The sequence below is a fragment of the Pieris rapae genome, chromosome 6, assembly GCF_905147795.1.
Source record: "Pieris rapae chromosome 6, ilPieRapa1.1, whole genome shotgun sequence".
In the NCBI taxonomy this organism is placed as follows: domain Eukaryota; kingdom Metazoa; phylum Arthropoda; class Insecta; order Lepidoptera; family Pieridae; genus Pieris; species Pieris rapae.
Window position 1 is genome coordinate 1,330,684 of NC_059514.1, and position 26,222 is coordinate 1,356,905.

A 26,222-nucleotide genomic window follows, 5' to 3' on the forward strand; every position below is an offset into this window, starting at 1 on the left:
TGATAACCCTACCACATTGAACCTTTGGGACCGTAGGACTCCGTCTGTTACCTGGTCTGTTGGTGCAGGCATCCCGTACTTATATATATATATATATATATATTGTATGTATCTGTACTTCTGTAGTGCTTAACGATCCGTAGGGTTGTTAGGTTCTTAGGTCTCTTTTTATGTTTAGTTATCTCGTGCAGCTTTGCCCATACATACAATACATATACTATACAAATTACAGGTACTCCTAACATTCAATAGCTACTTATTAATATATACACATATTTTACTGTCCACTAGCTGGTTAGCAGTGAAGAAGACTCTTCCTTGCTAACCAGCTAGTGGAGACTCACCTTCTTGTCTCTGCCAGTCTTTATCCTCGTATTTCACTTCGCTCTAAGTCTTAGCACAGATTTAGTAGATTTGGAAAACTTAACGATTATGAAAAATGTTGTTAAATTATGTAAATTTACCAAACTAGTAAAAGATACCGATGAATATTTCACTTATGTGCCTCGAATATTTCCGATTAATGTTCTATTATTGTAACTAATATTTTTTAGTTTCTGTAGATAGTTAAACTACTGTACACAAAGTGCGTCAATAATGTTATTAATAATATTCCTATTCGTACTACGTACGAATAGGAATATTTAATAAAACACAGTTTCATATAATATAGTATATTCCACTCCGTCCACTTAATCTAGGAACAAACATCAGATAAATACACAATTATACACTGTATCTACATAATTTCAATAGTTCTGGCAAATTCACATCACCATATTCATAGACTTATCAGTAATTGCACTTTCACAAACGTACTTGTCTCTATCTATCGCAGGGTAAACACAACTTGACAGAAAGAGACGAAAGAGTACCTTAGTTCAAAGAGAACGCCTGATTTAGATAAAGGCGTAAGTATTTTCGACAGGTATGAATGGTTAAAAATGAGATTAACTTCCCCTATTCAGTTTATTTACAAAAGTAATACTTACAGGTAAGTTTTTAATTATAATTTAAATGGGCCAAATTTATAGAACTGAAACTACGTTTTATGAATTATTTTAATTCTCAAAATCTACATCATTTTCATAAACTATCAAATACACTTAAGATATTCATTAATTATAATAAGCCTATTTTATTTTCTATACATATTTTTTACTACAAATTTACCGCCACAAACATACTTAAACCAGCCAATATATCTAATATGTATTTGAAGTATTGCGATATTTGCCTTTCAACATATCAGTAAACTACTTTAAAGTTTGACGTGTAAGTACGAGTACGTATACGTACGTAAAAGTATTTTTTAGTATCTATAAATAAATTTCAGGTATCAAAAACTATTTATATTTATTTAAATGCGACTTAAATTAAAAAGGAATTTCTCCCACTATATTTAAGGCTTTTTTAACATATTAAAGATTTAGGGCTTTCGCCCACTAAGCTATTCTCATATATTGTTCATATCGTATAAGACTTGGGCAATTGTTCGCGATGCTTCAACACTGCTCAAAGCTATAGATGCAAGATGCGCTTCGTATTGTCTGAGCATTCTGAAAAAATGAAGATTTTATTTTTTTTAAAAGAACTATGAAAGAATTTCATAAATAATTGAAGTTTTCATTGGCTCTTAGAAACTCATTTGTTCAAGGACGTTCCAACAGATTTTATTTAAATTTTAAATACACATATATAAATACACATAATACGCAAGCAATCTAGCAGTACATCGATCGTCACGATATTACTTATCTGGTGAAGCTGCCAGTTTGCCCATTTTATGAAAAAAAAATTGGACATCTTTCGACTGCTGCTAATTAACCAAAACTAGGTATTATCATTACATACGAAGTAAGAATTTTGAATTTTGATAGACATTAAAATTCTTTACAAGCAAGTCAATTTAAATTATATCACTTGTTTTCTAAAAAAAATATCCCAACCTAGAAAACATTTATGATCGTAAATTTTAGTATCAATATTTTTGGCGAGAAAAGTATAAATTGTATTCGTTTATAATATCAGTCTTACCGTCTTCCTGTATTTGAGTAAATGACGATGTTCCTCAATATAAGGGCAGCGGTTAGGCGGATGCTCTTCGTCACCGGTCCCTCATTTTCATCCTATTCACAACGAATTAATTTTCACTAATATTATTAATTATTATAATATTATTATAATATTATTATTAATATTATTATTTATTATTCAGATGACCAAACTACTTTGTTTCTTAAGTAAACCTAAGATATTTTTCACTTTTTTAACCTCCAGCATATGCTGGTAAAGTCTTTGTTTTTCGACAATTAAGAAATATAAATTATAAGTATATAAATCTGAATTATAAATTATTCATCAAGCAGATCATCTTTTATGGCAAAATTTAATGGAGAAAAACATGACCAAGGACAAGAAGGTACAGTCGAAAAGAGATGTCTTTATGTTTTAATGAAATTTTTTATTTATGCTCACATAGTTGACAGGACATGCAAAGCATACTTTTATGTCGCGAAATGTTGTAAGAAAATATTCGTATACAAAAACGAATTTCTAGTTAAAATTGGTTAAAGGATACACAAAAAAACAAACACACAAAATCAAGACAAAATGCTCAGGTATGGCAAAAACACAAAAATCAATCTTGTTTCTTCGCTGTTGATCAACGTACATTTAAATCCACAATTATAATAAATTACATGTATTATGTTAATTTAGTTTTTTAAGCCATCACACACACACAAATAAACCTCACCCCTTGGTCCATTGCGCGATCGTTCTTGTGCTGTACGCACACAAACCAATATTTATTATTATCGTATTTTTAAAGTATTTAAATTAGAAATAAGAAATCTTTTAAAAACATTCTGGAATTCTCGTGTAGATAAGATATGATATAATGTATGTTATCTTGCAGCATCTGGTAAGGCAAGAATCATAAACGAGATATAAAGTTAAGTACGACCGAAATCAATACAGTATTGTTGTACGTCGGTCTAAATCGTATCTATATCTCTGAGAGTTACTCATCTTTATAACAATTTTGACAAATCAAAAAACATATGTTTTATGAAATATTCTACTCATATAGGTAGGTAGGTGGGCTCAATTTCCGCAATTAGACTCGAATTTGGTCCTTTTTGCGTGACAGTCTACTTATATAAAGGGGATTCGAAAATAGTGAATGTGTGATACAATCTATAAACCAATACAAATACAATAAATTGAAGTTTCATCGCCTCAATAAAATAGAAACAGAAATGCGTCTGCCCCATGCCCCATAGGGGTTTTATATGAAAGAAACATAAACATTATATATTTTGTTACAACCAAAAAAATTAAATGCCTTTTTTATAAAATTTATTTATACAGATTATTTAAATAAATTGCAACTTGATGAGCCAAAGCTCCATCAAACTTGGTTCAGCAATTTTGAGATATAAACGCATCTCTCTGTTTTTACTTTACAGCTTTTTTTTAATTTAGTTACTGGCACTAAGTGTCCATGAGCGGCGGTATCACATCAAATGAGCCTCTTGCCACTTTACCCCTGTTCTATTTAAAAAAAAACTTTATATCTAAAAAAATATAAACTGACCATAAGTTCCCTGGGATTAAACAAATCGGTCGCGTGCTTATTTAGAGCCGCGAGTGCCGCGTTGGGTGGATAGGCGACGGAGACCGGCTTGTTCGCTTCCGGCTCGGCCGCGGCATGACGTCGCGAATTGTATATTGCTTTGAGAGCCTGAAATTTTCAATTACAAACTTCGAGCTATATGTTTTAAAGAATATCTAACACTTATTTAATTAAAAGGAATTATAAAAGATAAACGAATAATTAAAAATAATAAACAGCGCAATTGTACTATACAAAAATTGGTTAACTTTTTCATAAAAAAAAATAATTTAAGGATTATTATTTTCGTTAAAAATTTAACGTATTTAGGCTCCTTAAAAAGGCGCTAAATTTAAAGAACTACGGATCGTACACATTCTAAAAATTAAGTATGCAGTCAAATAACAAATAATATTAATGACAACTCATTAAAATTTAAAAGTTAATATAACATCAAAAAATATTTAAGCTTATCATTATCATATTAACTGCACCCATATTCGCCGTAATTCGTTGATGTTTCGTACTTGAATAGATTTAGAACCTAGAGATGTCTTGCAAAGAATTTCTAAAATGAATCCCTGTAAACAACAAACCTGCTGGGTACAATGCTTGTCATTGAGATGGTTCAACAAGGCAAATGTCTTTCGCGGCACCCGATCACAATCGATCCACATACAGGGTGCCTCACCCCCCGCACCCCCCGGACAATGCGTACGCGCCGCGTGCGTGAACACGCTTGAAGCATTTGTAAACGTTCTGTAATAAAAGCATTATATTAACTGATAAGGTTCTAGTAAAAAAATAATTAGGCATAGACATAGTCATAGACATAGACATAACATTTATTACTAACAAAACACACACACATAAACATACAAAATAACAATGATCAAAGAAAGAAAAATAAAAAGAATGAGAGATAGATAGAGTTTATTTTTTATTTTTTAAAGAACTAATTTTTAAAGAACAAGATGCGTTTTAAGTAACGTTTTATGTAACGCGTGTGTGATGTGATTGTAACTGGCCCTGGCTCAGCATTATGCTGAGGAGCAGGCTGTTCTACAGCGCTGGTCATTCTGCCAGAGACTACAGAATAAATTAATTAGCATTGGTCCTTCGATCCGGATTTATGTTGTTTAAGGGACGCGTTTCCTAACATTAATTCGGCCTAACATGAATTTCCTTCAATAGATTTCAAAGGGAATTATACACTTAAAGGTCGAATTATAATAAACTCTTGAGATTACACGTTCATTTAGCATTAATGTCAAAAGTCAACATATTACCATGAGAAAAGCTACCTCGTTCAATATATATTATTTAATTTTCATATTTAAAATGATTTACATCTAAAACTAATACATCTTTAAAATTGCATCTGTACATACTTCCCACATCCTTTCCAATGGCAAATCCACGGTGTATCCTCTTGATTCTGAGACGTTGTAGGCTGAGGTGGTGGAGTAGGGTCACACTTTGGTGGCTTTTGCTAGTTAATCATAGAAAATAGAAGTGGCCTTTGTTTATATAGAAAAGGATCGTATTTTATTATTATATAATAACTACTTCATGATTTTATAAATCTTTTTTTTTATTAATATTTTCTTAACTTTTACCAACATTTTTGCAGATATTAGTGATAACGTAGCATTCAAATGGTGAAAGAATTTTTAAAATCGGTTCCGTACTTTTTGAGCCAATTCTTTTCAAACAAGATTATGAAACAGACTCATAGACGACATGAAATTGTATACTCAAATTAATGTGAATTAAAAAAATAGGGCAATTTGAATTAGCTCAAAACAAATGGTACATCTTCGAAAGATTACCTCTGTGACTGGTTGTGAAACAACCGTTTCCTTATCCCCAATTTTGGTGTTTCCAACCATCACTGGCTGCCTGGTTATCACTTGCCGCATTACTGGTTGCTGAGTTTTCTAAAGAAAATATCATTTTTATTTCCTCAATAACGATCTTCACGAGTTACGAATATATTGTATAAAGTAATATAGGGTCCCATTTTTAGTGGGTGCGTTGCCGGCCTTTAAGGGAGGAGTACGCTCGAATTGTATTCCTTATTTTCATAGTATTCCCGTAAAGCCGTTTTTAAACAATTCAAAAATTAGGAACACGATTTTAAATAGTTTTAAGTTATTTAGTTTCATTTTATGACAACACAATTTAAATTAAAACAAACATACGCAAAACAAAAGGTCTTAACAAATCATTATAAAAAAATACCGCGTTATATTGAGCCGGTAATCGCGTTATATGAATACGCGTTATAGGGATCTCCCTAATAGTAATCTCCCTAGTAGTAATCTTACTGACATCAAAAACACTCACCGCAGGACTTTGCACAACAGATTTACTTTCAATCTGCACCGGGGCTGCATTACTCACAGTCGTTTGAATTCTCTGTGGTTGCACAACTCTGTGAACGTTTTGCTTCATTGGCGTGTTCACTATAATCTGTTGATTATTTGACACTGCAATAATTTGCTGGTTGCCTTGCAATAGCTGTTGGTTGCCTTGAATAATCTGTTGGTTGCCAATTGGGTTGCCAGTTGTTGTGCTTATTAGGGCAGGTGGTTGTTTTTGGGTAACAACAATTTGTTGGGGTTGTTGGTTGACGATCTGCGCCTTATGTGGTTGCGGTTGAGTTGTTATAATTGGTTGCTGACTTTGCGTTATTTGTGGGGAATTCTGTAAAGTTTTAGTTATTTTTACAATTTCATAAATAGGAGATGAAGAGCTTATAGCGACATAATATATACATCGAAAACCAGCAAATGCCATAGATAAAATACCAATAGATCCAAAGCGTATAGAAAAAGATATATAAAGTAGAATCTAAAGATATACCTTCACCGTTTAGCTTCGACAAACTTTCTTAAAATATTTTTGTAAACAGAATTTAAGTGTTATAATCATGATTAATTTAGCTAATTGGTTACTTAAGCAACATGATTTAGTAATAAAAAATAAAGAAAAAAGCGAGTCGTAATTTTATTTCATAACTTTTTACTCCTAGCATTTGCTACATATGGGGAAAAAAGGCGTCATTTGGCACACTCGATTAGCAGTCAATTTCAACACGTTGCTATGGTAACCATTGAATAGACTATATACAATATCCATGCACAAACTACGATACAATGTGCATGAAACCTGCGCAATGGCCGATTTGACGACGGCGATCGGTTGTGAGGTGCTGACTAATGCTGATTGGCTCACAATCACTCTCTGTGTTGATTGTATCACACCCTTGTTCTGTATAATTTAATTTCAAATGTAGAACTACAAAAAATACCCTCATTTGATACTATTTTTAAAATGATTCATAGCATTAGAGATAGAAAGATATAGTTACGAGCTAAAAAATTACGAAGTGTGATTGGTTGTTATATAATACATGGTTGTGATATGAAAATGATAAATGTTGGTTGTTAGACGCTCATTAGATCCATTTTGCGTTCATGAAAATGATATATGGAAATGTAAGATTTTGAAAGAATGATAGTAGGTATAAAGGGCGTCGCCAGGGACAACCCTAGAGAAACGAAAACTTTTTAAAAAAAATTTCATTAATTTCAAAAAAAATATTGCTTTAATATATCTTATTGGTTATTTTTCATACTTTATTTATTGTAGAAATCATAGATTTGATTCTTAACTACTTCTACGATGGGTTTAAAGTACAAGATCAAAGTCAAATCATATATTCCAATTAGACAACCTAAAATGGCACTTTTGAACGTTAAATAAAATATAAAGATGATTTTTGTTGTCCCTTCCAAAAGGTTCGTGTGGAGAAGAATAGGCAAGAAACTTACTCTTTTAAAACAACAATTTACAATATTAGTTAAATAATGATATGAGAAGACAATGCACCTCTAGAATAAAACAAGAGGGCTCTCGGTAGCAAAGGTACCTTAACAAATCCATCAATGTCAGTTTTAATAGAACTTTAGACTTACGATTTCGACAGATGGATTTTTAACGAAAATTTGCCGATAACTTTCATCTGCATATGTGTTAGAAAGAACCTATTTTTAAAGAACTTTATTTCTCATTTCCAAAATGTTAATACATATGTATATACGAGCGAGATACACGTCGCTATTAGCTGTCCAAACTTGAGTCAACTATGTTCACTACATGCATATTTAATGACTTTTTGAATTTGTCAAATGCGCCAATATTGTGATTAAATAATTGCACACCCATACCTAATAGACTTCAAATAAAAAAATCTAATTACAGAGACTATTAAACAATATTTCAGTATTGACAATTGACTTCCAATCTTCAGCAAAACAATTTTATCCGGAATAAGAAACCAAACGTACAACTACAATGACAAAATCGGAAATAAAATATTACTAAAGAATAATGAGCGATAGTTCTCCCAATTTGTTAGCAAAACAATGAATAACAAAAATCAAAGAAATTGTATGATCGCGTGCCAAGCGTGTTGTTACTTGTTAGTAGACAGGGACAAAAGATATGTGAACCAACGAACAGAAAGAGGATAGCAAATGAAAAGTGCTAAGCATCTATTGCTATTGAACCTGTATAATCTGTTGTTGGGTTATAGCCTCTGTGGCCTGCGCAATAAGGCTGTTTAGTGTGGCCTCGTCCAAACCGCTCGGGTTGTTCACCTTTCATTAAAAAATTATCACAATATATTAAATAAAACTGGTCCTAAAGTTATATAATATAAGGATTATTTTCCTTAAAAATTAAAAATGTAAGGAAACGTTTTTACCAAACTTACCGTTAATGTTAGCGGGCCACCACTCGCTCCTTGTACTATTATGATGGTTTTCTGCATCATATTTCCTGGAATATTCGACGGTAGGTAGCCGATACCTCCTGTAAAAGAAACAAAATTTTTCTAAATATAATGTTAAATTCCAGAATTAATTATTAAACGACGTCTGCACGCACGAAAAGTGTGATTCATTGTCCCGTTACGCTCATTGTACGCTTGCGCCGAATTTATCTCCCTTCCACTCGATAAGCCTATGGGTCCGAGAGATTCACTCCTTATCCATACGAAATAGTAAAAGTTCTATAAACTATGAATTTATTTTACGTTACGATAGTTTACGTTGTCACGTTAAACTATCGTCCGTAAACCGACTAACAGAGAACCATTAAGCTATTGCATCGATTTTATTGCAGGCATTGAGCGCGGCGACCGAATCAAGAAATTCCGTAACGAAAATAATCTAACACACTATGACGTAATAAAGGTGCGCCCAATATGTAATAAATGCATTAGAGCAGGACAGAACGCATACTGCGTATCACATCTCTCTGACGAGATCGGTAACGTTAACGTAACGTAAACGCGGCCGGTACGCGTTTGACACAAGACAGACTATATAGGCTTGTTAGTCTGAGTCTAGTAGATTAAATTAATGTCAAAGAAAAAAAAATACTGCATAAATAAACAATTATAATTGCATAGGTTGATAAAAAATGCTGTGCAATAGCTTTATCGCGGCAGACCCCGAGTGCCACACGTTTCTATTTATTTTTTTAAATTAATTTTATTGCATCGTCAAACTTAAAATATTATTTTTATCAATTTAATATATTTATGGACCATCTCATCCTTACAATTAGTTACATAAATAGACAATTTTCTCATCAAGATATTCAAGATGATTAATTGAAATATATAAACATATGTATCTTTTTTTACCATTTATTCTTTTATTTTACCTTGTGATGTGTTTTGTGTCGCAATCAATTGCATTGGCTGTTGAACAAACTGCGGCTGAGAAGTAACCGTTTTCTCTGAAATGTGTCATTTAAAATTAATTACTATGCGTAAAACTTTTCTAAACCCTAAATGCCACCTCAAGACTTATGTCATAACAGTGGACTGTTATTATTTATATTACTATGTATGGCAGGACAACACAACCTAAAACAAAACGTAAAACCTTTAAAAAAATGAATGAAAATGAAAATAGTTCATTTAAATTTTGTTGATAACGGTAGGAGAAAACGAACCTAACTGATGAAGATATATTGTTGTATTTCTTCTGTCTCTCTGTTTTGCATTATTTATTTTTTTAACTCTTTAGTTAAAATGAATTTAAATTTATACTGCAGCCCTTCAGGCACCAAGGTATATACTTTTAGTTTATGTTAATTAAGTAATAAGTAATTAGTCCTCCTACAACTTATCTGCTCAGAAGACTGATTGCACGATGCGCTCTTGGAAAAAAAATTAAAAAAATTAAGTAATAAATAAATAAAAAATAGGTAAAAAAACTTTTTAAGTTAAACGGTTTTATTTTAAACATACATTGCAATGTTTAAGATAAATGTACTAAAAACTAAAAAATAATAAAATAGATACAGGCGTGGGAATTATAAACATATGCATAGACTAGACTAAAAAAATCTATCATATGTATAGGATAGGTTATAAATAAAATAGGATGAAATAAATAATAATAAAAATATGTAACTCCTATGAAGGACACTTTCGTATACCAGCCATCTATAATTACCAAATCGTAAGAATTATAATTCAAGAAACTATACAGTACATTTCAGTTATGCAGTTTCGGGGTCCTTCGTAGTCAAATTGCTTCGGAAATACTTCGGTTATTCGAATGTGGCATTCAATTTATATTTTTCATAGGCAGTAGACTACGCAAAACGGACCAAATTTGAGTCTAGTTGCGAAAAATGAGTCCACCGACCCTATCCATAGGCCGTAGACAGTTTAGACTAAAGACTTCTAGTTATTGTTTATTTATTTTTAAATTATTTAAACAAATATTTATTTATCAATGAATCTTTACCTTGTAATATAATCTGTCCTGATTGAGATGAGATGATATTTTGAACATCCATGGGTTGCACTTGCAACATTGGCTGTGGCATTTGATGCGGTGTTTGTTGAACCTTAAAATATTAAAAAGACTGTAGAGGGCTTCTAAAAATATACTCAGAAGATGCAGACAGATCCCACATCTTTACGTAAAGGGGTCAAACCGCTCGGAAAGTATCTTCTCGACGATTCGAGAACGGCGACGACGTTGAATAAGGAAGGAGCTTATTGTTGAGAAGTGGAAGGATCTCGTAGGGGAGAAGTGGTAGGAGCTGGTAGGGGAGAAGTGGTAGGAGCTGGTAGGGGAGAACCGAGAAGTGGTAGGAGCTGGTAGGGGAGAACCGAGAAGTGGTAGGAGCTGGTAGGGCAGAAGTGGTAGGAGCTGGTAGGGCAGAAGTGGTAGGAGCTGGTAGAGGAGAACCGAGAAGTGGTAGGAGCTGGTAGGGCAGAAGTGGTAGGAGCTGGTAGGGGAGAACCGAGAAGTGGTAGGAGCTGGTAGGGCAGAAGTGGAAGGAGGTGAGAGGTGAAAGGAGCTATTAGGCGAGAACTAATTGTACCTTAACAGGCTTATTTCCTTATACTCAGTAACTATTTCTATGAGACTTCTTACACAAACTATTGTGATTTAAAAAACGAGAGGTATAAATGATTAGGTATTGCAAAACTTTGGCAAAGAAAGCTCTGCAAGTAAAAACCTAGTAATAAAGATTCGTACACAATAGGTAGAAAGATACTAAAGACACTTCGTTAAGAGATATTTAAAAGATGACATTAAATACTAAATAAATCCTTATTACAAAACTAAATATATTTGCAAACAAGCCATATAAAAACAGGCATGCAAATGTCATATCATGTCATAATAATAAGAACATTTAATTAAAATTGATGTCAAACCGTATGAACTAAATACATACTTTAAATTTATTCTCAAATTAAATTACTATTTTAAATTAATTAATCCTACCTGCATTGATGATTGCTGAACTTGCATTGATGGCTGTTGTACTTGTAGTGTCGGCTGCTGCACCTATACACATAAACAAAGGATTAGGATCATTTAAATATGCGTCAAATTTATAAAGCGCTTTAAGTTTAATAACAATTTATTCAGTTTTTTTTTTAAATTTTTATGTTCATTAATAAAATGTAAAATATATTTCGGGTATGTAGGCACAACTCTAGTAATGTTATTAGCCCTTACATGCAAAGGTATAGACGTACATTCTGAGTATAAACGCATTTATGAATTTAACTCCAAAACGTATACGCTTAGGTGTACGTTGAGGAAGTACCGGACGAGCTTTGTGATTGTAAACAGAACATAAGATAGTCTGTGTCCTTGGACGGTGTTCGCAATATCTTGATGGGATTTAAAGGAATTTGTTACAAATGTTTCATTGAAAAGCTCGCTATACCCAAACGCAGCATTTCATTCAAAGTTGCTGTGTTGTATGAATTGTGTACTAAAGCATGCTTCTAATTCAAGACTACAGCAAAATAAGACCACCACGGTTTAAACCAATTTATTGAGGCTATAAGATTAGATTTGAGTGTGAAGCATACTAGTCTTAGAAACTATACGTTCCACAAAGAGCAATAAAGATTGTCTCAACACTATTGTCGACTTTGACCATTCTTTCGTTCTATTCAAAGAAACTAGCTGATAAAGCCTAAAACCTTCTAGAAAATACTCAGAAACCTTATTATGGACCTTAGAGGCATATCAGGCAGCATGAGTGAGAGGTAAGCAAAGGAAGTTAGAGATATGAGTTATAGAATCCAGGAAATAAACGTCAACACAGGACTGGAGAAAAAACAGGTCAAAGAAGGAATTGAAACAAAAGACCATAATCACCTGTAAAATCGGCTCCTGTATGATAACCGGACTTTCCACTGCGCCGCCGACTAGCACCGGTTGTATTGCATCTGGATTTTCTGGTTTCTGTGGTAACTATAAAAATACATTAAATGTGCAATCCCCTCAGATTATCTCAGACTAGTTCTAACCCTCCGATACAGTCGAGAATCTAAGTGTGACTTCCGAATGTCAAACGTCAATGTCATCGTTTCAACTGTATTTGCCCAAAAACACTTAAGCACATAAAACCAAGAAAATAGTAATAAAATAGAAACCTTTTGGGCCATTGGACCAGATACAAGAATCCCACGGGGACGCTTCAATTCCAGACATGAAAACAATTTTTGACATTGAAACTACAATTTTCCTAATAGTTTATAAAAATACTTTATATACAAGAATTATTTGAAAATTGTGATTCCAATTTCGTACCAATTCAATTTAGGTCTAAAGATAGATGTATAATAAAAAGAGATTTATGATTCATGTCGCAACCAGGACATTTCTCTACCGAGAATTCTCACTGGGTTAAGCTATTCGTTTAGTTTAAAAAGTATTAAAATCAAAACATAAACATACATTATGATGCAAGTCTGAATTAAATATATCATAGCCAATAAAATTTTTAACAGTTACAGAATGTTTGGGCCACTATGATGTGATAAAACATATAAAAATACATACACTAGAGATATACTGAAAATTGCAAAAACATTTGGTCCGTTCATGAATATTCTTGATAAATATGATCCCGATAAAAAAAACAACTTAGGTAAATGAGAACTAAAACTATTTTACCAAATCCTCTTCATCTTCAAGGGCTGACGCTGCGAGAGCCGCGTATAAATTCGCTGCTGTTTTTGATACACTTTCTTGCGGTGAATTATTCTGAAACATTAATACTATTTTCAAGATATAAAGTAATGTTAAAAATAAACAAATACACACAAATTTTTCTGACAGCTATTTTTGATGGACGGATTTTATATAATTTTTCTCACAACGATATTAACCGAGCAAGTAATTGCTCAAAAATTAAGGTCTCGAGTCTAAGTTGGATTGGTGCGGAAATACTTCAGTGGGCAGCTGGTTCCACATAGTGGTGGTGCACGGCAAAAACTAATTGAAGGATTCCTACTATTTATCAGTTTTAAGAGCAGTGTTAGCCTAGAAGCTTAAGAGACTTAGAGGTCGAGCATTCGAATCACGGCAGACCAATAGGTATGTTTCTAATAACATCAACTTGCGCCTCCGTAAAGACAAATGTCGTGAGGTAACCAGTCTTAGGGGAAAGGAACAAAACTCGATAGGCGTGCCTTCCAATACACAAACATCGGATGGGAGTCTGGTAAAAAAAAAATTTACCACGTCGACTTGCTTTTTACCTTCAAAAAATAAAATTGATAAATACTATAGGGTTGTAGGACCTCTCACCTCAGTTTTGTCCTCAACTTTAGGCCTCTTCGATGGCGGCTCCGTATACGAATGGTCCGTAACGATGGGATCAACTTCAGTTTTAACACTCTGTATAACACTTTCATTTTTAATCTGTACCAATTGCCCTTGGTCATTCTTAAACTGTATCACGCCCTGATCGCTCTTCAACTGTATAACCTGTCCCGAATCATTTTTAATCTGTATCAGTTGTCCTTGCTCGTTTTTAATCTGTAAATATGGCGCCGGTTGATCCGGATTAACTATGACCGGGCTCGCTTCCGGTTTGAGTTGAACGATTTGCCCAGTTTCGGTTATTTGTATGGTCGGTGCGTGCTGGTTCATTTGGACTACTTGAACGGGTGGATTTGATTTCTTTTCTAGCAGATCGGCTAACATTTTGTTTTGCGCGGTCTTCTGAAACAAATTTTTATATAAAAGTAAAATTAAATATTTATCTCTACCTCGACACGCGAACAAATGAATTTTGTAGACTGCCGTATCGAAACGCCAGACAGATTACGACAGGAACTAAATAGTACAGAATGAAAAAATTAAATACATACATATAAAAAAATATCCAAAAATGGATGACTGCTTATTTAATAAAAATGTGTTTTCATCAAATAGAAAAGTTTAAATAAAGTAAATATACGTACTACTTCATATAGACTGTATGTATATAAATATTAGGCGTTATTCAAAACTATTCACTAGCCGTTAAACAAAATGTATCCATTCACTTACAAATAAAATGACTCATATATTCAGACGCGTATTGAAATTAAAACATGTGCCCGGCCAAAAAGGTTTGTAATCTCTGACATGTCAAAAAATGATAGCCGTCAGAATTCTACGGAATAAAAATTCATATAGACTTATGGAAGTCGATATTAAAAAATAATTAACTAAGCAAAATAAATATATTAGTAATAAGAAACTTTACGTAACGTAATATATAGTCTAATTTATTTTATCGCTAATCTAAGATTAAATTACTCGTAAGAAACGTTTCGTTCTACCCATTATTTACCGTTTACCGATTGATTTATTTTTCGGGTCAATATAATCAGAGATTTCTTCTTACTACGTTACCTCATTGTAAATTATAACAAGATGCCACAAAAACTACTCACTATAGTTAACTGAGCTTGTTCATCAATTTGTATCTGGACTGGTGCTTCTTTCGGAGCTGGAAGAAATAGTGTCTTTTATATATTAAAGTGTTTGTTGTATATAATGTATTATATCGGCCTATACCCTCCGTCTTCTTTGCCGATGAGTAAGGATGTCTACCGAATCAAATTTAACGCCGTGGAATAAGTGATACCTGTATCTTATGTTCCATAATAATATTTTTTTAATTGCCGAAATTTGCTAAATAAGAAATTTTTCACTCACCACCAATATCTTCTGTGACATTGACCTAAAAGAATAATACTGGTTAAAACGATTCTTTAAAGTAAACAAATTTTTCGCCATAATAACTTTCTCACCTTATCTTGCAAAGGGGTGTTACTAGCAACACCCCCGGGAGTTATTGTTGTACATTTTATCAACGTTTCCGGATCCACTTCCATTCCCTACAAAAAAAATATTTATTTATTTATAGCTAACTTAAGTTTTATATAAAAACAGTTACACAATAGATATAGCCAAAGATGAAATACATAATATATACAAAAAACGAAAGAAAAAAAAAACAAAATAAATTATTAAATACTTTTAACTAGTACCTAGTTCAGGTGTGCTGTGTGATGGTGTGTATTTGGTGTGTGCACATGATGCAGGTGATTATCGCTATGGATATTCTTAATGCTCTAATTAAACAAGTCGAGGCTTTAATATTGGTAGTTGTATGTCGTATATGAGATTATTTTTTCAGATTTTTTTGGCAGGAGGCTGCCCTGATGCTAAATGATACCGCCGCCCATGGACACCCTCAATGCCAGAGGGCTCGCGAGTGAGTTGCTTTTAAGAATTGGTACGCTTTTTTTTAAGGACCCTAAGTCGAGTTTTTTGCATAGTTAGTGTTATTGTGATTATTTATTTATTTATTTATTTTGTACTCCTAAAGCTAACACAAAATACATATAATAGCAAACAAATACACCGAGAACATAGCCACAAATGGAATACATGATACATTATAATAAAAAGATTTAAAAAAGGGAACATTATAAATATTAATTAAGATATTAACGAACATATTACCGTATTCGTATTTGTTTGAATCACAACGGCGCCTGTTGGTGGCGCTCTCTGGTTTTGTCTTTGCGCGACCTAAATATTAATAAATACATATTATCTATTAAAAAATAAATATCGGCAGGATATACAAAAAACTATAATCTAAAAAGGACTATCAAATCTATACGAGTCCCGTATGGCATACGAATATCATTTGTTTTAAATAAATATCAAAGAAATTAAGTAAGTTCTTCAGAAATCTACATCTATATGCTAACAAAACGAACACTCTTAGAACATTAAATTTATTGTATTTTGACATACCGTTATCGTTACTGAATCTCATAATCAAGAAATGTCAAATTGACATAGATGTCATTTTGACATCCCAAGTGTATATTAAAATTGGATACTCGTTTCGAAGGCTTAGGACCTCGAAACGAGTCCAGAGAACCTAGGTTCTCAGGAAAGATTACCTACTTGCATATAAATGTTGAAAATTTTTTTAGAAACAGAAGAAATCATACTCAAAGACGAAAAATATAAAATTTTGATATTCCGGTCATGATGTTTTACACTTCCTAGACATGCCTTACATGCACGTTAAATTTTGTTAATTTCATGCAAATTTTCTAAACACTACTAGATTGTCGGATTTTCACATGGTTTTATAATATGTATTTGTGAAGTATTATTAAACTCCGATTGGGATTATCCTAGATAATGCATGTACCTTTCAATGTATTAAATACTTTTTTTCTATAGTTAGTGTCTTTTTTTCTACAAACGTAGAATAAAAATTTTAAAAAGATTTTAATGTTGTTACGCCAAAATATAACTTCTAACGCGTGTACATAAGTACACACACGAATATGTTTAATTTTTACCTATACTCAAAATTCTACAAATTCAACTTTATGTCACATATAGGTAATTATACTATAATAATATAAACTATAATAATTACTGTATTAATATTTAAAATGTTTTTATATCTTGACATTTGCATGCTGATTTGTCATATTGTCTTTGGTTTTGACGTCTACGTTTTAATAAAAAAGATATGAAATTACATAACTCATTTTTTAGAGCATAGACTGCCGCATCAAGGTTATATGAAAACTAGCTCCGTCACTCATATATCTTTCCATCACAGCGTTAACAGAATGTGATAGAAAACGACGACAATAGTTATAGTTAATAGTTAAAGTACAATTAGATTTAGTTTTAATGAATAAAAGAACTAGTTTTCATAAAAATATTGTCATACGTTTGTACGTTATACGCGTACAACTAACGTGCGATTTGTTATTAATAGAAAATCACACACAAAATACGTGCAGGTTAATATTAACTATTTAATTGTTTTACCATGTGTTGCTTGTCTACATTGAAGTAAGTGATAAATTGGTTCTCTAGTAAAAAATAATAAAATATATAAATGAACAAAAATCTCTTATACAGTTGAGCTATTAAAAAAATGATTTTTAAAAAAAATCTAAAAAAAGCTACGTTTATCTGACAACTGAAGACGGCATAAAAACGGAATATAAGTATTTTATAGCAGCTATAAATACTAGGTATTCGCTGTGATTTTTAACTACATAGTATTTGTCACTGTGATTTTAATAGCAGGTTAGTGGTGTTAGTAGGCACTTACTTGCGTTTGCATGCCGGGGCTTACTTTATGGGCGAGTAGATGCTTTATAAGCGATGTCGACGTATTGGCGGTCGATTCTAACGCTTGCGACAAATGCGGATGGGACGCTGGTTGGGTCTGAAATTATTTAAACAACAGCGGTAATTTCTAAAAATAAATTAAATTTAATATTAAAATTTTATTAACATAGACCCACAAAGTATTTTTCTTTATATATAACTAGATGTCGTTAGCTGAATAAAAGGAATATTTTGATACATGTTTAACAGAAATCTTGTCAAATAGCTTTGCTATTACGAACATCAACAGTTCGATTCTCGTACTTAAGACAACTTTTAGAGTTTTTCTGTTTATTTACTAATTATATAAGTGAGTTACCTGGGCTTGTGTAACAACCGGTTTGACGTCCGTCTTGTTTGTCAACTGTGCCTTTAGAATCGGTGAGGACGGTCCTGTAAATAAATATCATTGTTTTTCTGTGGTAATTTGAATTCAGCCCTAAGGCTATGAGCGAATTTGTTCTGTGGTACTGTCATATGGAGTGACTTCTCTATGGAAGCATCTACTCATCTTCTGCCTAGAGCTTCAAAATATATTTTAAAAACGTAAATTTCATTTGTTTTTCAATTTCCTCTGCCCAAAAACAATATAACATTACGATCTAGTCTAACTGAACTAATAAGTAATTTAAAACTTAAATATTTTTAATATTATATTCTTTCTTTTCTTTCTTTTTTTTTTGACGTTCATAAGTGTACGTTATGTTACCTATATGAAAGAATAAATGATTTTTGTTTGTTTGTTTTTTTTTTTTATTAAACTCTTACCAGCGGGTGTAGTGGCCTTGACCGTAGAATTCTTGGCTCGTATTCCAACGTACAACTGCTGCATTTCGCCACTCGATGTCGCCACCGTATTAGGGCCAACCGTACCCCCAAACACAGTTCTGTAAACAAAATATTATTACTGGCAACTGTTTTGATTAATTTATATTATAGTAACTAAAAAAAACAAGCACCAGAGTTGGCTTCCCTGAGGTCGTCGGTCCTATATGTGCCCCAATGGACTTTCCAAGTGCACAATATGAAAAACATCATCATGAAACCAGCTTGCCTTAGACCTAAAGTCAACGGCGTGTGTCAGGCACAGGAGGCTGACTATTAGATTGACATGGAACAGATGCAGAAATCTGTGACCCAGACCTTAAATTTTTTAGCGCCACTAATTCATATTTTTTTTATTTTATGTAGTAATAAATATATAAAAGTAAAATTTTCTTTTCTTGTTGTAATAAAACAAGATATTTACCTGACCAATCTCGGAAAGTGCGCAGGCGCAATAATCCCCTTGCGTCCGACCTTCGTACAGCACGTCATATAGTTGCGATACATCTCCGCGGCGTCGCACGTACTATTGTCGTTCGCTGGCAACGGCTCGTACGTCGAACGCAACCACGCTTGGGCAAAATGTTCGTTTTCCTATAAAAGACAACAATATTCATTAAAAAAATATTAACTAGCTACTTCAACACTCGGTTGGTCTCAAATATAATTATCGGTAATCAACCATCTGTGACTGACACTGTCAATATTTGGGTCTAAGGCAATGTTTCCCAACCTTTTGTGGTGCCATGCCCCACCCTTAGTTTTTCTGAAATTCTTATGAGCCAAATTTATATTTTTAATTTTAATATAACAAAAACCAGTAAGTAAATTTTTGAAACATGTAAAATGGAATTCCCAACAATTTTAATAAATTTTCGAATATTTCAATAAAATTGCCCCCTGTGGGGCATTATTATTATTAATGTAGCTTTATATTGTTTAAAATCGGTTCAGTACTTTAGAGTTTATACATTGCTACCTAAATTTATTTTCTATCTGCGAATCTAGTTAATGTATAACCTGCACAGTTCTCTGATGCAAGTGCGACACCTGTATCGAGGAGAGAGCAGTGGTGGGCGTGACGTTGGGCGGGGCTGAGTTGGACACGATGATGTGGGCGTGAGGGCTCGATGTCGTCACCGGCTCTTGGGGCTTCACTTGTACTTGCGGCTGAAATTAATTAGTTATACTATACTCAGGAGTTGTTTTTTGTAGAGGATAGCGGAAGTATAGATTTATGTTATACCTTTATTAAACCAATATTTAAAAACAAAATAATTTAAACAAATATTTACAAACATAAGAATATTACAAGCATATTTTTATTTAAAATCATTGAATATACACTATATTTTGTGTTTTATGTACTGAATATTTTACAATATACACATGGAAGAGCTCGCAAATAAGAAATCATAGACCATTTAAAAGACAATAGACTACGTATAAGTCTTTTTAGAAAACATCTTAAGTTATGTATATATATTTTGGTGCTTTGTAAATATTCATTATTTGTATGTATTTGTACAAATGTAACTGTCAAAATGACAACTGATATAATTTGACACGTCTACGCCGCAAATTGACGCATCTAAGAAGCGATAGAGATAAGATAGAGACAATGTATTCTAGAACAGGGGAAACAGGGGGAACACGAGTCACGTTGTTTCCATACATAGGGTTCTTTGAAACCCTTAATTTCAAACCCTCATACCACTATCGACAGCTGGTTCAGTATCCAGTCGATGGCTGGCGGTATCACTTACCATCAGATAAGTCCCCTTCTCCTCCTTCTATAAAAAAGAGATTCATAAAGCTATACAATTTAGTAACATGGTTTACCTGCTGCTGTTGAGGTTTCTCCGACTCCCTTTCAGCAACAGCGGCTGGTCCACTCACAGTTTCCACAACACGCATTAGTATACACGCGCGTGGTCCGTAACTTTGGGCCTACAATATTTAATATAGTCAGTACAAATCACACATTTTTTAAGCTATCAAATGTCACAAAAAGCAAAACAGTCGAAATTTATTTGTGATATTGAAATCAATTTTGTTGTTAACAACGAAATTGGTGTCACTACCGTCGTCCGACAATAATACTTAATATTTAAACACAGTCAGTGCGCACGTCCGGCGCATGCGCCGATCGGAAAGCAACTCAAGTACTCCACGACCGATTCTACGCACTTCTAACAAATTGACTTTGACAATTGACACATTGCCATTTTACAACCAGTAAGATGTCAATAATTTTTTTTTAAATCATTTATTCGCCGGAAAGATGTCAATGATATTGTGTGGTGATACCATTATATAAAACAAATGACATCGTGTTCTTATTTAACTTAATGTGTGACAAATATATAAGTATTTTTTAATATACCTCAACAGTAACAAGAGAAACCAATGTATGAACTAAACCAGTGACTCTTGCCACCGCTTCGCTTGCCGCTTCCCCCAAGGAAGTTAGTGCGTATACGCACTCCAGCGTGCAAACGAGCACCATTATGTCACGTAGCGTTAGCAACGAACACACGTCACTATACACCTGCAAAATTACTTTTTTAAATATGGGATAAAACTAGAAAATTTGCATCTACCCTCCTAAGAACCTAACCTTCTCCTCCAGTTGTTCTATACAACTGTTGCATCGTGCAAATCGGGCGAAAATTATTCAAAACCTTCATAGCATATTTTACAAAAAATATTCACTTTTAATTAAATAAATAAATATAATTGTCATGATATAATCAAGTCTTGGCCACTATCAAAACAGCCCATGAAAGTTGATTGTAGTTTTAATCACGTTTCAGAATACCTGCCTACTGTATAACCCTTATTTTGGAATGTCAGCCTAACGTAAATCTAGTTAGACCTATCATGTCACTTGTGATAGGAATTAGCTAAGCTAGCTAGCTAGCCTTAGTTTAGCTATTACGGCTTAATTAGCCATTTTAGAACAACGAATAAAATAAAAATTAATATTTTCGCTTACCTTTGCCTCAAGGGACCTCAGCAACGCGTCTTCATTCGCCTCATTCTGGGCCAATTTGTTAAGTAACTCCAGCGCGGCTAAAATCCTAGCGCGATCGGGCGACGATAATGCAGTCTGTATCGTTGATAAAACGTGCCTCGAAATGAGACAGGTAGCAGGATCCTAAAAGGTACGGAAATATTTAAAAACATGAATAAAGATTTTCTTATTCTTTAATACTTTATACGACTAGAACCAGTTTTTTTTTATCCAAAAATTGACGTGATGGTGGCACATTAATTAGTCACAATTTCTCCGTCCACTAAAACGTAGTATATGTATAACGTAAACGTAATAATTGTTATTGATATTTTTGGTATTCATATTTTGGGTAATTTCTTAAATTATATTTATTGTAACTTTTTTATTTATCACGCTCCGGAGTTATATTATTAGTAACCAAAATTCTTTATAGGTAAACGTAGTCAGTTTTAGTTTTTCTAAATTTCATAAAAATAATATATTAGAGATTCTGTTCCAAAATTTACTTCTTATTATTTCTTATTACAAATAATCACATGAATCACTTATAACATTACCTTAATTAAAAGCTCAGTTGATATATTTCCAAGAGTGTCCAAACCACTTTGCCGTAGTGTACCCACCCAACAATTTGCACAGAGTAATAAAAACCTAAAAACAATATTAAAATAACACGTAAGCATACCCGCGAAACGATAACCAACAGTGATAAAATATACATCAAATATTCTTATAACGGCCTATATTTTTATAGATATAACATAATAGCTAATTTATATTTACACACATACAGGTAAATTCTATATACAACAAATTTATTTGGAAAAATATTCCTGGAAACAAAATTAAACCATTTTTTTAATAAATAAATACTATACTATATAGTATATAATAACTTACCGTATAAGTGTTGTATTTCTTGATAGATATTGCACATTATCCTCGTGGAAGGACAGTGATCGTACAATAGAAGCTATTTGCAAGACCCGCTGTGTGTACACACAACTGGCTCCACCGGGTAATTCTGGTGCAAAGAGCTGATCTTCCTCCGACGGTTCCGTCACCCAATCTTCCATATCCTGTTGATGAAGCTAACGTTTTTGGTAGAGATGATGTTCCGAAATAAAAAGCAAACAAAAATATAAATTAAAGTAATTAAACATTATTAAACCCTTTTAAACAGTGTAAAAAAATCTAAATTACATTTTTGTATGCATATATATTTATTGTATTGTTTTTGTATCCACCACACCAACTTCTTTCTATGCAAGATTATGTATACAATAAATAAATAAATATAAAAAAAAGAATAAAAATAGCAAAATTTTGCCTCAAAACTCGATAGTACTCAAACGCCCAGAGCATTTCTACAAAATCTACATATTTTGCTTGATATAATATATCGTATATATTTAATATTGATAGAAATAGATAAAATTTAAGACAATCTATTTAAATTCCCTATAATATATAATAATACTGAAAGCAAATTCTTCAACAAAAAGATTATTTTGATTTCAATCAGGAGTTAGGTCAAATTAGGTAAAGTCCCAATTTCATCAAAATCGATTCAGTAGTTACATATATGGACATGCAATTAGGGCAAGAGATGTGAAGCAGACAATATAGGTACATAGTGGGTAAACACTGTATGTAATTCAAATTTTAGTTTATCACTTTGTTTATTGTTAAAGTATTTATAATACAAGCAAGACATGCTTTGTTCATTGTTTTGCATAAAAACCTATATAACAAGATAGAATACAATCACTTACATCTTCCACAACTTTATCCAGTATATCATCATTATCTCCACCATTCATGAGACAATCTGTCAATGTGTTATGTGCTGCTAATGCTTGTACCATCAATTCGGGCTGTTCAATTCCCGGTTGCATAAACTTAGTTTCATCAGCCAATTCCTTAGCTCCGCCGCCTCCAGCACGCATTTCCCAAAAATCGTGAGGATAACGACCTCGCGCTTCATAATATGAACGACCAATTGTATCCCGAAGACTTGCTAAAAAAACATACAAAATCTATATAAATGTTGTTCGTGTTTGAGGACCCACTGTGTTTCAGCAAAGTAGATATACTTCTATATAGTTTATTAATATCAAGATCTTAGGCATTAATTTAATAGAAAGATAGTTAAATTTTTACTAATTTTGTATTAGAAGTAACTTGCTATGTAAAAACAAAATCTTTGATGTATCCAATGGCTATATGTAAATTAAACAATTAAAATGTTAATTAAACTTTAACTCTACTGTATCTGCCCAGTATTATGATGTATGAAAGTAATCTTTATATGATAGCAATATAAATAATATCTTACAATGATTATAAACTCCAGCATGTGCCAGCAAAAAATCTAATATGTGTGGAGTAGTATTCAAAGGCAGCCTGTTTGAATGGTCCGCAGCCAAAACAGTACACACATTGATGGCAAAGTCTTGTTCATTTGGCATTGGCGATAACAATGACAAGGTCAGCCTCTCTGATGGCCCCGCAAATTTAGGAGCTGTAGTTTTTAATTGTTCACCAGATGCTAGAAGAAATTAGATAATAAATTATTTACATAATAAGGAAATGCTCATTATTTGATAGCCTAATTTTAATAATTATGTATAGGTTAATGGTACTACTAGCCTAGGCTTTTTACTAAAATGACACATAAACAAGCATACTAAAATGTCGGTAAAATAGGTTGTTAAATATATAACATATGTTGATGATGCGATTCTATCAGCTTAGAGGAAAAACAGAAGCTAGGCTAGATCTTGAACATTAAAACAAATTACCAGAAATATAAGTGCCACTACCAAAACTAATTCTGGGCATTCCGCTACGACTCCGTCTTGGATCTTCATCCATGTCATTATCATCATCCCTTCCTGGTGGACCTTTTGCTCGTTCATATCTTAAACACAATGTACTTAAGTCAGCATAAAGTACCTCAGTCAAAGAACTGGTTTCACATGAGATCAGAACAAGTATATCCTAAGTTGCTTTAGTGTAGGAGAAACAACATAAAGCAAGAAGGCTTCTTTTTGTTTTTAAACTATGAATGTAAAGTACAAATAATTATTTTTGATATAAACGCAAATGGTAAAATTAACTAAAAAGGGTATCATAGTAGCTAGTTGAATTCTTAACCCTGGATTGAAATTCTGGCTTTGCAACAATGACTTTTTCTATCTATATGCACTATATTTACAAGTATTTATTCTTGGTTGTTTAAAGTGTTTTTTTTTAAATTTAGAAGGAAAGCATTGTGACGAAACCAAATTTTGAGACTCAAAAATCTAGATAAAAACAAATATAAATTTTTTTAAATCACATTCACACAATACATGTGTCATCTTTCATTGTCAGTGGCTGTAATATGTACTCACTTTTCAAGATACATGCCATAGATCCTTCTTAAAAGTGTTGACCCATTTACACAAGGGTAGGGCAATTTGAGTAATCGCAGAAATGATTCCCATGTGTCTGTTTGATTGACCTTAAAAATATTATAATAGTTATAAAGTATCAACAATATTATTATATTTATTTTATACTATAAGACATCTGTATAGTCCTGTAATGTCCTTTACATTGAAGTTAGTTCATAGGTTAAATTATGAAATTTTAATTCATAAGAACATAATATTATAAATAATTGGAACTAATTAACAACAAATGGTCATTGAAACTTACTCTACTTAAGCCACCTTTTTGTTGAACTGAGGAATACAGTAAATATAAATCAATTTCAACACCATTTACTACTGGCACTCTGTATGGAATACTGAAACAAAACAAGAATAGAAAATGTAATATGAAACTACCAATATCATAGTATGGAGCAAAAACTGCTCTTTACTTACTTTTTACTTTCATTAAACTGCTTCAATTCCTTGAGAAATGTTTCTTTGTCGTTAAGATAATCCCTTGATTTGGTGTTTATTTGAGTCTTACCCATTTTTGTATTTATTTCTATTAACGGCATCGCTTAGACGCTAAGCGTCGGCAGTCGATACCAAATTTGCACTTATTTTAATACTGTAAAGATAACTTAAGTTTAGTAATCGATCAAAAAGCCATGTTATAGAAAATAACTATTTAAATAATTATTTACAATCTAAAGGAATTCCAATAAATTTCAAAACTTATCAATAAGTTACTTGAGAGAATTAGATTTGTAGCCGTAGGTTTAGGTTTACACTTTACAGTTTACTTTACTAAGCTTTTTTCTTTGACAGATGACAGTGACGGTGACGGTACTAGTTATATGAAAATGTGATCGTGATTTCAACACACATGTAACTAATCTATGTTCAATGTTGTGTTATAGTGTTATATTAAAATTCTCTTTTCGATTGTAATCCAATTAATGGCCTCCAATTCATAGCGCTGAAAGAAAGAATTAACTAACATTACGATGAGTTTTTAAGCAAAATCGTTTGACTACGTAAGTAAAAATATATTGTTGTTAGTGATTTTCAAAGGGGTGTTTGAGTAGACTTATATGTAATCTGCAATGTAATATGGAGAAACAGGAACATAATTAACACTTTTTTTCGTCATATTTCTATACGCGACTGAAACGTGGCCCTTATGAGATGTGGAAAGAAAAGAGATCGAATATCGTACAAATGTCTCAATAGTTCAAGAACTCGGTATTTAGCAGAATCTATTCTCA

At 32.6% G+C, this 26,222-nt stretch overlaps 1 protein-coding gene across 10 annotated transcripts; it reads right to left on the reverse strand.

The window, feature by feature from the left end:
• Nucleotides 1-658: 658 nt before the first annotated feature.
• On the reverse strand, nucleotides 659-25,736 carry LOC110997112 (AT-rich interactive domain-containing protein 2). Of its 10 annotated transcripts, XM_045628551.1 has the most exons (39): nucleotides 25,659-25,736; nucleotides 25,408-25,582; nucleotides 25,238-25,328; nucleotides 24,931-25,040; nucleotides 24,337-24,455; nucleotides 23,871-24,083; nucleotides 23,308-23,552; nucleotides 22,433-22,623; nucleotides 22,090-22,183; nucleotides 21,512-21,673; nucleotides 20,900-21,064; nucleotides 20,356-20,463; nucleotides 19,534-19,683; nucleotides 18,938-19,107; nucleotides 18,457-18,575; nucleotides 18,008-18,081; nucleotides 17,630-17,746; nucleotides 15,994-16,062; nucleotides 15,276-15,362; nucleotides 15,181-15,205; nucleotides 14,916-14,971; nucleotides 13,780-14,196; nucleotides 13,144-13,233; nucleotides 12,621-12,662; nucleotides 12,343-12,438; nucleotides 11,452-11,514; nucleotides 10,456-10,558; nucleotides 9,359-9,433; nucleotides 8,403-8,500; nucleotides 8,197-8,286; nucleotides 6,794-6,895; nucleotides 5,969-6,328; nucleotides 5,452-5,559; nucleotides 5,011-5,111; nucleotides 4,216-4,378; nucleotides 3,602-3,748; nucleotides 2,759-2,788; nucleotides 2,038-2,129; nucleotides 659-1,559 (listed from the first exon to the last, which is right to left on the reverse strand). In XM_045628551.1, exons 2-39 carry the CDS (start codon nucleotides 25,527-25,529, stop codon nucleotides 1,457-1,459), a joined length of 4,767 nt encoding a protein of 1,588 aa, XP_045484507.1. In that variant the 5' UTR covers nucleotides 25,530-25,582; nucleotides 25,659-25,736; the 3' UTR covers nucleotides 659-1,456. The 10 variants fall into 10 exon arrangements, with proteins under 10 accessions (XP_045484507.1, XP_045484510.1, XP_045484509.1 ...); XM_045628554.1 differs by lacking the exon at nucleotides 25,659-25,736 and having other exon boundaries at nucleotides 24,358-24,455; nucleotides 25,408-25,637; XM_045628553.1 differs by lacking the exon at nucleotides 25,659-25,736 and having other exon boundaries at nucleotides 22,433-22,611; nucleotides 25,408-25,637.
• Nucleotides 25,737-26,222: the final 486 nt, after the last annotated feature.